Source organism: Gavia stellata, chromosome Z (assembly GCF_030936135.1).
Source record: "Gavia stellata isolate bGavSte3 chromosome Z, bGavSte3.hap2, whole genome shotgun sequence".
Classification (NCBI taxonomy): domain Eukaryota; kingdom Metazoa; phylum Chordata; class Aves; order Gaviiformes; family Gaviidae; genus Gavia; species Gavia stellata.
The window spans coordinates 78,528,916-78,544,043 of record NC_082637.1 but is presented as its reverse complement, the minus strand read 5'-3'; the positions used below and the strand labels follow the sequence as shown (position 1 = coordinate 78,544,043).

At 45.4% G+C, this 15,128-nt stretch overlaps 1 protein-coding gene across 5 annotated transcripts in view; it reads left to right on the top strand.

The window, feature by feature from the left end:
• PALM2AKAP2 (PALM2 and AKAP2 fusion) overlaps positions 1 to 10,064 on the top strand; it is a 274,755-nt gene extending 264,691 nt beyond the window's left edge. For all 5 annotated transcript variants that reach the window (XM_059834278.1, XM_059834276.1, XM_059834275.1 and 2 more), the window contains one exon: positions 6,383 to 10,064. In XM_059834278.1, the coding sequence (XP_059690261.1) occupies positions 6,383 to 6,475 (93 nt within the window). In that variant the 3' untranslated portion in view covers positions 6,476 to 10,064. The remainder of the gene's footprint in view (positions 1 to 6,382) is intronic.
• The last annotated feature ends 5,064 nt before the right edge of the window (positions 10,065 to 15,128 follow it).

Genomic DNA, 15,128 nt, shown 5'->3' with positions numbered 1-15,128 from the left:
ATTTCTGGCATGGGAGGGGTTGTAATTAAAGGGATGGGAGCTGTTGCCCAGGACTGGAGCATTCCTGAGGTGTGAAATGAGAACTTCTCCTTAATCCCTGTTGCCGTTTAGCTGGCAAAGCTAAACCTGGGATCCAAGCATCCTCAGATGTTGAGTGAAACTGCTGTGCCTTTCCTTTGTCTCTGATTACAGTGTATTTAGCACTATCAAAACCTCCAGTATTCTGTAAAGAATCCACACACCAACCTTTCATCTGTGGAAGAAGAGTCAGATCCAAGTGCACGGCCTCAGCCTGGTGAATTTTGTGAACCTGTCCTTGTCCCTGTGTGTTGTAATGTGATGACTGATCGCAGTCCACAGTTTAGCATCAGTGTTGGTCTCAGAGTAGAACAAACCCAGACCTGCTAAAGAAAGGGTATTTACAATGACAGTTGGTATTTTAGCAAGGCAATTAACGTGCACCGTCCTTATCCCTACAAAGCTGGACTCTGCCAAATGCAACAATTTTAAGAGCAGGGAGTTGATACCAACTACACTTTTGCAATGTTTGTAGCAACGAGGTGCTCAATTACATGGACATTTCAATCGCCTGTAATTTTCTGCGCAGACATGTGTGTACATCTGGACTTCTGTAAGAGACACAAACAGATTGTGGTAATGGCTGACATTCATTCATCCAGCATCAGCTTTTTTTTATAAACATGGACCTTCCCCTATTTCCCTATTCCGTAATGTATTTGGCCACATGAGCTATCTCAAGACAAATATATGAACATTTTCTATCCTGGAGAGTGAAGCAAAGTCAAGTCTATGCCATTTCCTATTCATGAAATAATTTAGTGTGGCTTTTATCTCACTGATACAAGCCAGTGATTGATCTTTGTGTAGAGTATTTATAGAGAATTAATCAGTATAAGAGCAGTATGCTTTCAGAGACCTGGTTTTAAACACAGGTTGGACTGCTTCTCCCCCATAATATCTGCACAATAATCTGAGTTACGATTCATGAACGGTGCGAAGTGATCAGAGGATTTGATGTTGTGTGAGAGGCAGAAGCTCAGGTGTAGATTTTACGTGCCCAGCCCTTGGCCTTCTGCTAGGAAGGGTTGTGTATCCACCTTGTAAAATGATAATGACGCAAGGAATAACAAGCTGGAAATGAATACACGTGGATGGGAAAGGGGGTAGAGATAAAAAAGGCTGTAGGACACAGCGATTCTTGTATGCAGGTGAAAGTATGCCACCAGTGTTAAGTCTCGGATGGAAGAAACTGGAAATCTTTAGCTGCAGCTGGGCAGTTGTTCCGGAATGAACAGCACAACTCAAGGCATGATGCCCCCCCTACTTTCTACTGACCCCCAGCTGTGGCTCCTCTTCACCAGAGCCTCCCATAATCCGCTCCGGTGCAGGCAAGTGGCTCAATTTTAATCGTTGTCAGCAGTGCTGGAGCTGCCCCAGCTGTGCTTGCGCCGGCTGGGAAGAGGGGCTTGCAGGCAACCAGCTTGGTGGCTCTGCTCTGGTGAGCAGCAAACCCCCAACAAGGTACAGTAGCTGCTGAAGTTAAGCTATATGCAGCAAAACCACAGCCTGCTTCCTTAGGTTGATGCAATTTTATCACCTCCAAATTCCTGCAGCCTGTGTTAAAAGCGCATCCATCTGCTGTTTTAAAGAGAACAGGTAACTATGTGCCTGCACATATACAGGTTGGTTTTATCCTTGAGATCTTCTGCTTTTGTCCTTAGAACTATACATATCTTGAAATTTACAGGACATTATCCTGAGTTTGCTTAGTATCAGTCATGCTATAGGAGATATTGCAGTAAGGTGGCATTTATGCAACATTAAACGCTACTGCTGAAAATTTTTATGTTAAAAAACAGAAAACCAACATACTAGATTTTATGGCAGAGGGCCCAGTTTATGTTTTAATACTGATCAGCAGCAGTATAATACTGTTACTGTCTTGTTTCAGATAAACACACTTTTGTCTCAGATACCCAGCTCCTCACTCTGCTCCCTAGAGGTCTGGTGTATTCAGTGAATAGCATTAAGTAGGTACAGTAAAGAAAGTACCTTTTTACTGAAGAAATAGATGTTCTTTGTCCCTCAGTAGTTCCAGCCTTATGTTAAAGCATTTAGTTTATCGCTCCTGAGTGGGAACGCTCGCATTTGCAGGAGTGGGCAGCTTGTTCCCTGCCTCTGTGCTTCTGCCTCTTCCTGCACGGTGTGCTCCATGGAGGTGTGTTGTCCAGTGACTTTCCCGCATGGTACTGGTAGATTTTAGACACCCAGACCTTTGCATTTTCTGTTTTTCTTGCTTTTGGTTCTTCCAGGTCCAGATGGGAAGAATCAGTAAAATATTAAGCTCCGGAAAAATAATTTTGCTTCCACACCAGTTTTGCTGCTACTGTTCAATAAAAATTAGCCTCTGCTGTGTAGTAGTCAGTTTCAGTGGCGGCAATAAATATGCTTTGGACTAAAGTGTATCTGTATTTTGCTTTTTATTCTCTTGTTGCCAGTAAGAGAGCAATTATTGTTACATCTGTGGGAGGGAAACTCAGGACAGGTTAGTCTCCATCTCTAGGATGTATAGATACATTAATGTTACACCTTACAGTGGTAGCTGTTTAAATCTTTTTTTTTTTTTTTTTCCAAATCCTCAAAAATAAGCAAAATCTGTCAGGAAAGAGCCCTCTGCAATTCTTAGTGAGATCCCAGAGCTTCAACAACAAGATCCACACAGCAATTTTTTGCAAATAGAGGTGAAGAGCAGTTTTTACAGCTCTGTGTATTTTGGTACATTTGTCTTTCCCTTACACCTACTTCTGCTCTCCAAATTCTTCCTCTTCTATTGCAGCTAGGAGTCAAATCACCTCTCCCAAATAAGACGTCTTATATAAAATTGCTTTTTTCACTGACGTGGCCTTACCATTAGGACATAGCCAGCTCAGTTCTTCAGACTAAGCTTGAGTGAACGTCCTGCTTCAGGATCTTTCTGATGTTTGGTATACGCCTTCTGCATGCAGTTACGAGCCTGGTGACACCCTGACCACCCAAGCCTGGCCCTGCCTGGGTCCCCCTGCCTGCACCTGCTGAGCTGACGTGGGGCATCATCAGGGAGGACACTTACGAAGCATTGAGGTAGCATTTTGTAACGTGGCCAAAACGCGGGGTGTTACACACCCCCAAAACAGCCGCAACAACACAAGCAAAAGGCTTTCCTTCCTTTGACCTGCTATGGAGAGCCTCTGGGTGCTGGACTCATGATGGGTCTACAGACAGCCTTGGTATCTGCCAAGAATATTTTAAAATGGAGATTGTTTGCTATTTTAGGCAAGCGGCTTCCTGGGTTGTGAATTCAATGCTCCATTGAGGAGTCCCAATTCTCCACTCAGTCATTCCAGTTGCATGCTATAATTACCCCATTGTTTCCTCTGACGGGTGTAAAACTGACACAGCCTAGTAAAAATGAGGGTTATTTTAGGTCAAACACTCTTTTCAGTAGATTAGAAGAAAATCCTGGAGTAACTATTCAAAAGGAACTTTAGCTTATTAGTATCTGCTCTATTTAGAGGGCTTGTTTACTAATACTAAATGAGACATCAGTACTTGTTTTCCTGCAAAGGCTAAGTCCACATTCAATGCCCTCATGGTATCGCTGATATAATTCCGGAAACAGTTTTCCTTGGAGCAACCAGCAAAGTTTGCAGAAGTAGACAAGCTTCTGGGCAGGTTTGCAGACAGGGTATAAATGGAAGAAACCCTGTTGCCATGTTCTAAGACAAAGACGAGCTGACTAATCCAAAGCAGAAACCTTCAAACTTTAAGGGTCCTGAGTGTTGCAAGCCATCACCAGAGACCATCACAACATTGTGATTTCCAGCAAGGAAGCCACTGACTGGAAACTGTTGTAGATTATGTAAAATCTGTTTTATTTTCAGCTGGCATAAACCTACAGGTCAAATTCAGCAGACCTCATTTAAATATACCACTTCTGTATAACAGTGGCAGGTTTGGTTTGAAATTTATGCTTGAATTTGCGTTTTTTATGTAAATTCCAATATCCAGTGGGGAGAACAGTAATTTTCTGTGGTTTATGTAATCATTATCCCAACTGGTATTGATAGTCTCCTGTCTAGCAGTATTTGTCTGTTACCATCAAAAAAAAAATTACTGGTTTTTTTTTTTCCCCCCCTTAGTTGCTAACCCTGGAGCAGCCACTGTCTTTTCTTATTCTGAGAAGATAATAAGCTGATGCCCTGATACCCAGTCCCAGTTTGAGTTGTCTTTCCTTGGTTCCGGCACTTGGAATCCCAAACATGTCGTTTAAACTGCTGGTCCTCATCCCTGCAGCAGGAGTAGCTCCAGTGCGCTGCTTACAGGCTGATGTCTCAGAATCACAGAATCACTGAGGTTGGAACAGACCTGTAAGATCATCGAGTCCAACCATCAACCCAACACCACAATGCCCACTAAACCATGTCCCGAAGTGCCACATCTACACATTTTTTGGCGGTTTTTTTGATGAATTCTTAGGTTTGTGAGCACATTTGCCCTCTACGGGGTAAAATAGAAACTACTCAGCCCTGCTCCCCCTTTCCAGTGGTTGCTCTGCAAAAAGAGGAGGCATGATTTGAGGCAAAATTTCAGCAAAAAATCCCTCCAGTGGACCTGGACCAGCTTTATAGCCCTGGTCAGTGCCTGGAAGCAGATGGAGCTTTAGCTCAAAATCGTCTCTGCTGGCTGGATTTTGCCTTTAGTTCTCTGGCTTGTTCATAGTCATAGTCAAAAGAAACTAGGAGGGCAAAGAAATAATAAAGCTGGCCAAACTCCACCATACCTCCAGCTCCTGAATGGAGGTCTGGGTCTTAGGGTATAAGTGCAGAAGTGTGTTCTCGTTCCCGTAAGCAAAGTTACGGCCTCTAATTTCAGCTGACAGTTCAGAGCTGATTTCCTGCTATCGCCTGTACAGGAACCCCTAGTACCTGTGTGCTTTCCAACCACAGCTTGTCACAAGCGGAAAGAAGATTTTCTTTAGTCTTAAATTATTTATTTTTGTTCCAGTCAAGACTTAAGTCCTCACTGCATCTGATTTCCTACGCAGAAGAATAAAATAGCATCGTCCTTTCTCAAAAGGCCAACTACTCTTCTGCAGTCAAGGAGCGTGCAGAGCTGCTTGCAGAAAGCATTAGGGACCAGGGCTAGCAGGCAGTGGTTCAGTGAACAGTCACGTATTTGTTGGGGGGGGGTTTACAGGGTTTTTTTTTTTAACTGACCGTTTAAACATTTCAAGTTTACTTCTCTGGGATGGCTGTTTTAAAGCACATTGAGGGCAGTGGACGTTGGCAGCTTTGTAGTTTGATCATGGAGATATTATTCAGTGTCGGTCAGAAAATAACATTGCCATGTGTCTCTGTAAAAACGCTCCAGACCCCTTTATGTCTCACTCTCCTGGGAGGAAAACACGCAGTGCCATGCATTGTTTGCCAAGGAGTATATCAGATGCACATCACAATAACACCTTTTGGTTTCGTCTGATTTTTTTTTAGCCTTGTTAAAACACATATAAAAACTTGCTTACTTTTTTAGTTAACTGTTTCTGTGTGTGCACGTGTGTGCATATGTATAAAACATACACAGTGTGTATGTTTTTATATGTGTGCATGTATGTATGTGTGACTTTGTACGCGTATGAAAAATACATGAATGTATCAGGGCCCATTTTGTACCAGACTCTGCAGGGTGTGCAGGTCCTCCTTGTGTAAATCTCTTTTCCCATATGCATGGAGTGATTTTTCACTCCAAGAGCACTTTGATCACAGTGCATAGGCTTTCCTGTTGGCGTAGCTGCAAGCCAAAGACCACGAGAAGATGCGGGGGGGGCTGCCTGCAGGAATGACGCGCTGAAATAAGCAGCAGACTGCTTTCCAGGCTGCCCATGCAGCTCCAAAGCAGCCTCTGGACAAAGCCGCCAGGTTTTTGCTGGCTCCTGGTACCGAAGGTGTGCAGCTGCCTCTGAGGAAAGGACCAAGACCCCGTCCCCTGCCTTCCCCAGGCAGGGACAGGGCAATGTGCAGCTGGGCTGGTAAGGGGCAGCTGGGGCTCCCCTGAAGCGAGCTGGGTGCTGGCAAACAACTCCTACCACTTCTGTCCTCCCGTGGCGTGGCTTTGCTCTTGTGTGCCATCCCCCACACCTTCACATCAGCAAGTGCTTCATCGCATGAGTCCTCCCAGTTTGCACGAAGTGTGGCACTGGGAGCCCTGCGGGAAGGGCTGGCCAGGCTGGTCCCTGCCTGCCCGGGCGTGCGGTGCGGGGCACCCCGGCACGGGGGCCACGGGCAGCTGAGTGACGTGCTGTGTTTTCCCTTTCTCTCCTGACCAGGTCCTCGAGGCGACCAGGGTGAACCGCAGAAAGAGTGCGCTGGCACTGCGTTGGGAAGCTGGCATTTATGCCAACCGGGAGGAGGACGAATAACCACGCTGCAGCGCAAAGACAGCGACCAGGCGGGCCGAAACCAAAAAGAGAGAAAGGAAGAAAAAAAAAAAACAAACACAAAAACCACCATGAAAGCAGCAGCATTTTAGTCCAATATTTATTGAATACACAACAGACTCAATGATGCACATCACAGACACAGAAATGATCCAGCTCCTGGCAATCCTAAAGCAACAGGAAAAACCCACCTAGAAAATACCCCCTTCTCCTTCCCTCCATCCCCCCTCTGAAATAATGCAATGGGGAGGGTGCAGGGGGTGGGAGCCCTTGGAAGAGGCGCGGGGGGCAAAGGGCAGTTGTCCCCACAGACAGGAGAGCCTGCGGGCGCGTGGCGGGAGGTTGGCATGGAGGAGCCTGCAGCCAGGGCTCCTGCTTCATGCTGACCAAATTGACAGCCCTGCCTTGTCCCCGGGATCACCGTCCCCCCCAGCAACTCCTGTCGGACCCTCCTGCAGTAACTTCGCCTCCCACAGCCACTGCACCGAGACCGTCAGCATTACTTCAACGTACTCTATCCAGCCACAACACACAACGATATTGCCCTCTGTTGCAATTTCTTTGAGGGGACTGAAGGGTTGGGTTTGGGGTTTTTTTTGGGGGGGTGGGTTCTGCTCCCCTTTCTAGTAATTTATCTGTTTAAAAGGAAAAAAAACCAACAAACCAAACAGGGAGGCAGTTATTGCAAATGTACAATCCAGTAGTCTCAGTAAAACAGTCCTTGTGTTGCAAACACAAGCCATCACAATTTAGGAGTGGAATAGATGGGGATGAGAGCTAAGCCAAATGGATTACCTTAGCTTTAGGATCCTATATGCTTGCAATATCACCTGAGCTCCAGGTTCTCAGAGCATATTTACGTAACAAAGTTTCTAAATAGAAAATCTGTATTTAGCGGATGACAACTATTTTTTGATGGTGGGGAGGGAAAGGAATGGCGTATGTGTAAAATCTATGAAGATGGATAATTTGAAGTAGAAAGGCAGTGGGAAGGGATACAAATAAAGGACATATAATTTTTAAATGAGGCAATAATTGAACTAAGCCAGACTCTGGCCTAGAAAGAGGTATGAAATAAAGAAGAAAGATAGTTACGTCTTCAACTATATTTATACAACATAAAAAGCCTTTGAAGTAGAGTGCTTTGTGGAAGTCTTCACGTTTCCAGGCAAGAAAAAAAGCTAAAGGGCATAATGAGTTGGAAGAAGTGAGCAGGGAAGAGCAGACAAGGGAAGAAAACATTATTTTTGCCATTCAGCCAGTGGTTTCAGTGCTACAAGCAAACCATAGAGCCTTTAGTTACTGCTTAGGCTTGGGATCAGCAGTGAAGGATTAGTGTGGATCTGTGTGTGCGTGTGGGGAAGTGTGTGCGGGCGTGTGTGCACGTGTGTGTGCGGGCGTGTGCATGAGGCTGGCATACCAGAAAGTGTATGGCAGTGTGTGTACTGATTATTTTCTCCAAAGCTGTTTACCAGCTATAGGGGTGAGTGCTAATTTCTTTTTTTTTTTTCTGAAAGGGGATATAAAAACAAGGCACTGAGTTAATGCAGTATTTGTGATATTAAAATTTGACCCAACATGGTATTTGCATGAGTCACAATTGCAAAGTATTGACCAGTTTTGTAAGCTGACAATTAGGAAAAGAAATGTGGTATTTATTCTTGTGCTTTGTATTTGTAAGTAGTATAGAGGCTGCGGGTTTACTCTTTCTTTTCACGCAAGCAATACAATAGGAATATTTTACAACTGGGAACCATAATTTCTGGACTAGAAACCAAAAAGTTTGGGAGGTGGCCGAAAAAAAGACACTGAGCTTTTTTCTATATAGAATATTCTGTCTTTTTTATAAACAAACAATTATTATTTTGACATCTTTTTAAAAAATTATCAGCAAGGATACTGGTCCTCCCTTAAGCCTTTCCTTGGTTTCATGACCTGCTGTGCTGTTTTATACTGAAACAGTGAGCTCATTTAAAATGACTACCGATACTGTGAACATACTTCTGGTGCTTTTCTTAAACAAACACAGAGCTTGCAACCAAATGATTCCCCACCCCACCCCCCGCTTCAGTTCCTCCAGCATGTGATTTCTGTCCATGGACACTATCATTTTGAGGCTTATTTTTTCAGGGAATTGTAGCAAATGCAATTATATATACACCTGTTAACTCAGTTCTGTCAATTGTCTCCCTAAGTGCTATTGAACGGAAGAAAACCCTGCTGAACTGAGTGTTCACTGTGATAAGGGCATCAAGCTTATCTCAAGGATGCTCTCCAAACCCAGGTGCATGGGGAGGCACCATGCCTATGAAGGAATTACCTACCTAAGGAAGTGGACCTGTTCTTCAGACATGGCAATCCACAGTGAACTGTGATTCAGGCAGGTCGTTACCGTAAGACTGTGGCAAAAGCACCACCACCCATGCAGCACTCTAGTGAGACCATACGTGATGTAGCCGAATCCGTGAGCGCTGTGCATCTGTACCAAGAGGAGTCCTGGCTCCCTCCACCCTTGGGGAGGCTGGGAAAAAGGGGTTTCCTGAGCAGAGGAGATGGCCCTTGTACTTAGAGTGAGGTGGTCTTGCACCAAATGGTGCTCCTCAGAGTTCCCCCCAATATTTGCTCCCTGAAACGGGGACAGCCCTGGGCTGCCTTCCCAGGAACCTGCATCTTTATTTTCTTTAACCTGGAGGCCTGTTTTTTCTTCCTGCTCTTTCACTGGAAGCCAGTGATACTGATCACCCATCATGAGACATCTCTTCATGCTTTGCCACATCCTCCCCTACTGCCACAATCGGCCCTCAGTCTTTGAAGTGAAAAATAAATTGTTCCCCTAGAAGGGGGATGTGATGGTGGAGAGAGGCCAGGCGGGAGTCCTCTGCTCTAGCAGCATTCGCTCTCAGCCCGCGACAAAAGTGTTTGCATGTATCAGTGCAGGACAGCCAAACTTTTCACCCAGCAGAGTTTTTCTCTTCCAGAAATTATGGACACTCGTAGCCAGCAGCACACATTCAGTGCTGTGGAAACATGAGTGCGATGCAGTTTACTTGCCTCTGTTATTTCATTTGCATGCTACCAAGCTTAGGTGTTAATAAGTATACGCCAGTAATACATATCTATCTATATATAACTATATCAAATGCAACAAAAGAGCACTATTGCAGAGTTAACTTTGTCTTCACAAAAGAAATGCTCAGATCCTTTCCTGTGGCAAAGACTGGTTTTAATGAAACTGTGTATTGAGAAATAGTTAAGCATTAGCATTTGTGATTATAACCAGTTTGGGGTTACAGTGCAGATTTTCTGAAAAATTCATTTTAAAAGCTGCCAGTTTGGGCTTCATCTTGCTCCATACTGACATTATCTGAAGGAAAATACAGTAGCATTGACGTGTTTGGCAACCAAAAGGCGGCATCCTTGTCATGACTTATCAACCAGTTTCAACAATACCTGGCTTTCTGTATGTTAACCACTTAAATGTTATCCTGCTTCTGTTTTATAGTGACTGTGAGGCCTACAATGCAAGTATATAATTATTTTCTCATTAAAACAGAAACCTGTGTTGTGTTTCTATAAAGCTGCCTGTTTCTTCACATTCTTGCAGGAAGGTGTACCCCCAAAAGCAGCATGCGGATGGAGGAGAGTGGCTTATCTCCCACCTCCGAAGGCAGCTGGTCTCCTCTCCTTGACTCTGCTTCTGTCTTTTTGTCTACGGGCAAGAGAGATCTCTTTTTCTCCACTCACTGGTGTCAGCTGCAGATACAAGAGCATCCCTGAGTATTTCCTTCACATTAACATGCTTCTGGAGGGTTGCTGAGGCCAGATCTGCTTCATGAAGGATTGCCCAAGCTATCTTACCTTGCTTCCTTCACACCTACAGGACCCCTGCGTCCCACATGGCTAAGCACGTCGTTTCAGCCAGTCATCCATTTCTCACATGCACAGCTGCAGCAACCCACCGCTTGCCCGTTGCCGCAGCCCCTCGCCCCCCTTTCATGGTCAGCTAGACCCCATCCCTCACCCCTGCTAGGAAGCTGCCGTCACGTTTTACCCTTGGCTAGGGTCATGCACAGCAATTCAGTCCATGCCCTCCATAAGACAAGCCCTCCTCTCCCTTGTGCACACAATATCAGAAATGCCTATGGAGAAAAGTCACATGTAGATTTCCTTTCCAGTTAGTAAATACTGCTGGAGGTCAGAAAATGGATTAGAAAACAAGCCTGATAATTTATCCACCAATTCGGGTCTCTGTCTATGAAGAAAAAGAGGGTTTTGTCTTTTCAGCATGGAAGTGGCTTTCTGTCTTCCTCTGCCTTTCCTTGCTCTCTGTAAGAGGCATAGCGTATTGGACTGACTGGCACACAGTGGGAAAGGGAACTCCTTCTAGACGTCTCCTTTGGGTTTTATGAGAATTAAAAGCAGAAATTGGACATTTGCAGGGTAGCATTTAGACATTGCAAAACTAACGCAGTGATGCCAGTGGGTGGCAGCAGCTCAGGAATTTTTGCAATGCCTTCAGCTGTTACCAGGTGTTGGCATTTGTTTAATAACACACACTTAGGACATCTAAAAGCCCTGTCACCCCATTGCGTAGACAAAATGGCATGCACCAAGCTTTGAAGTACTTCTGCAAAGTAGTGAAGGACTATAGAAGAGACATTTTATCCATCATTTCTGGCATAGTCCCATATAAGGGCAAGGACTGTAAAAGAGACAGTTTATCCCATATACTTATCCCACTACTTATCCCATATAAGTAAGCAATTAAAAACTATAAAAGAGCCATCATTTCTGGTGCAGTCCTATATAAGGTGAAGATATTGTGCCTCTAATAGTTGTAGGTGGCTTCAAGAGGCCTCATCACAATGGGAAAGCAAATAGAGAGGCAAAGGATGTCCTCTGCAGAGGTGGGTTTGATTAAACTGCTTTAGAAGGAGGGAGAGCACTTGGTACAGTGTTTTCAGTTGTGAGTGGGAACAGGAGATTAAAAAAAAACACAAATGGGCTCTATAGTGTAAGAAAGCCAAGTCAGAGCACCACAGGCTGCAGCAGGGGAGGGACAGGACTAGGCAGGACCAGAGCTACAAATATTAGCATGGGCATTAGCACTAAATATGACTTTCAATTATGTCCTAGTTATTTAATTGACTAAGATGGGCAATCCAGGAAACTCCTAGCAGGGTGTGGGTCCAGCCCTGCACTCCTCCCAAGTTAAAGGTTAAGCAATATCCCAGTGTTTCACGTGGTGCAAGACCAAGGGGCAGGGGCTATCCTGTCACATCAGCAATAGCACGGGGGGGGGAATTAAAAAACAAAAAACCAAACATAAAAAACCAAACAACAACAGAAAAAAAACCCAAATTACATCCAGATCTCAATGTCTGCTGCTAGCTCTGGCTGAGCCCTGGTTAATTGGCAACCTAACCCACTGCTTTATCAATGGGGTGTCCAGGAAGAAAGCTTTTACAGTAAGCACTAAATGTGGTATCATTGTGAAAGCTCCTGCTCAGTTCCAGGCATGTATCATCTCTGCAGTGAATTCAGGGCAGTGTCCGACCAGGAGCTGGAAATATTTCGGGCCTTTGTTCCAATCTAGAGTGTGGCAGTAGCAGCAAGAAAAATCAATGAAGGAAGAAAAGAGTGTGCAAAGCTACTTTATCATGTTCTCTGTTACTGCAAAGTGCACAGGGAGGATTGCGTGGCAGGGATTTGTGCAGCAGCAGTGACATCTGGAGGGTGGATTGCACTGACCATGGGAAGACCTTCATTTCCAAGGATGTACCCTGGAAGCCAGATTCTGGGAGCAGCTGATACCCAGGACAGACATGCTGACTGATGCTTTGGCATTAGTCTCAGGGCCCTATCCGTGCCAAGCCCACTACGATCGCACCTGTGTTAGTAACGCAGCAAGCCCTCTTGGGATCAGCAAAGGCTCAGAAAGAGAGCTATGGCACATCTCATGAGCTTCCCAAGGGGAGGTAGTTGGGATAGGGACCTCAGAAAATGCTGCTGTGCTTAATGTGTGCACCCAATGCCCTCCCCCCATACGAGCTTCTGGAGAGCCCTTGCTGGGAGCGATTGCAAACTGTATTGCCTCAGCAGGCGGCTTGGTGCAGGGCTGTGGCTGGGCATACAAAACACTTTGCAAGGGGCTGTGCTGCACTGAACTCTTGCTGCGGGGACTGTTGCTGGCTGGGAAGGTGTATGCAGGGCAGGGGGGGAGAGTAGGAGGCTGGAAACAGCTCTACGAAGACAGCAGGGTTTCATGTTGGGCTGCAGCAGACAGACCCGAGGGATGCACTCCCCCTCTTTTCCAACCTTAGTGATTCTGTGATTCTGTGTGATTCTGTGATTGCGGTGTCACTGACAACAAGAGGCTGTGGCTCAGATTGAGGCAGGATGCTTATGTACAAATGGCCCCAACGAGCACTTCCTCTTCTTGTAGCATCTGAGAAAGCTGAACACTCTTGGCCTTACCTTAAAATCAGCATCAAGTCCTTAAGCTGCAACTGAAACACAAGAAGCCAGGAAAATGCTAGCAAAAACACATGGATAATGACATAAGCCTGGTGAAGCAGCACTTTGCAGCACTCAGACAAGGCTTCAAAAGTGTTGCAATCAAATAACCAGACATTAGAAGGGAAGATCTCAAGTCTCTGCAAAGCGTCATCTGCATGGAGAAAGGTGGAGTTTCCTGATACACAATGGGAATTGACTTGCCGGGCAGCTTTCTCACCCCCGCATTGCATGGAGGAGGCAGAAAGTATTCAGCCCTACTTAATTGGAGTGAAAGAAGGAAGGTGCTAAAGTAGGACACTTGCTCACTCCCTAGTCAGGCTAGTTTGCTTCTGTAAGTGCGGCTTTGGGGTACAGCACGAGCCCAAGGTGGACCCAGACTTTCACAGAATTACCCTTTCCTGCTCCCTGCCATCTCCTTGCCTTCAGCTGTTCCCTCTGGTTTCTATATGATGCTACCCACACCCAAAACTTGGCTGTTTCGGGGCAGCAAGACTAGATGACTCCCATCAGCACCGGTATCTCACGCTGCTTCCACTGAACCTCACAGGACGGAGAAGACCCTTGATCAGACCAAGTCCCCAACCACAAGTTCCTGACTGACCACCACTGCAAAGCCCCATCAGCCTCCAGTCAGGCTCCCTCCCAGGCTGGTTTCCTCGCCACAGGTCTTTAACTGGATTTACACTTCTTTGCCAAAACACCTCATGGAAGATAGATAAACTGAGACCCATGAGACAAACTTTAAGCGGACCAGATCCAAATGTACCAAAGCACTTAGATACCTAAATACCTCTAAGGACCTTGTTCTTTAAGGGCTACACAGCACTGAACTCAGCTGGAAGCCCATGGATTGGGCTTGTCTCAATGCACTATAAAGTGATGCAGGTATGTTAGTAGGGTTGACTTGAAGGGGTTTTGGGGGACAGCCAGGTGAAACAAAAACCTTATCTTCGTTGCATTACTCATGAAAAAAGGGGCATGATTACAGCTTTTCTTTAATGCTGTGTTCAAGGAAAACAACTGAGCCAAGCTCCAGCCATGGAGTGCTGCAGAGAAGGCAAACTGAGCTTGTATGAGGTGGAGAGGATTGTTTTTAAAGGGAAAATCAATTGGAAGTTGTGGGACTTCATGTATAAGAAAGTGAAAAATTTCTGGCAGGAGAAGAGGGAGAGGGGGTAAGTAAAGCAGGTCAGAGGGGAGTGGTATAAACAGTGGAAAACAGAAAGATAAATAGGGGAAAATCTTGCTGATTGGAATTTTTCATGCAGGGAGCCATTTCCGAAGCCAGCTGAAAGCACGCTCAGACAATGTTTGAGCAGAGATGGAAGCTATATGGCAAAAAGCATATTTACCCAAGCTCTCTGGAAACCAGACAGAAAACTCAGCCAGTTACAGCATGGGTCTCACACACTGCCAGGTCCAGACTATGGCAGTGCAGGACAGGATTCAGCTCAGCTGTCGTTCTTGGCCACTGTTTGCTGAGTCAGTCTTCAGCAGAAGATAGTCAGGAAATAGCTGAATGATATCATTGCTCATGAGGCCCATAATTTATTGACATGCAGACTCTTTAAGTTTATAAATTAAAAGATAAGTCAATATAGTCTGTCTAATCTTTGCAGGATGTTTCCAAGGAATTTATTACCAAGATGCCCCAGCACTAGAGGATCAAAACAGCATTTCAGTGCCCTAAAGAGCTTTATTTTTCACATCTTCCTTAATGTCTTGTTCCCTTCCTGTATAGAAGTATTAAATTAGTGTGTTTTTAAATGTCAGGGAAGTCACTCTCTGGGTTTACTTTGTAGGCATCTGCCTGCTTTGCCCTAGGCTACCCTGGCTATGTGTCCTTGAAGAGGGTGCCTGAAAGCTTATGGCTAGACATGACCTGTTAGCTGGTAACAGCTCCCACTGGCATCTTGGAGGTGACATCCAACACAAAATCCCTGAAGGTGTTGAACTGGGATAGCTACTGACCCTTGGAAGGTGGTGGTGTGGAAGTGCATGACACGCAGCAATGAGAGGCATGAGCCCACACCACCTACGTGTGGTCCAAGCCCTGCAGCAGCAAAGCAACTCCTCTACAGCAGAGCAAGAAAAGCAGGGTTTTTCTGGAGGGGAG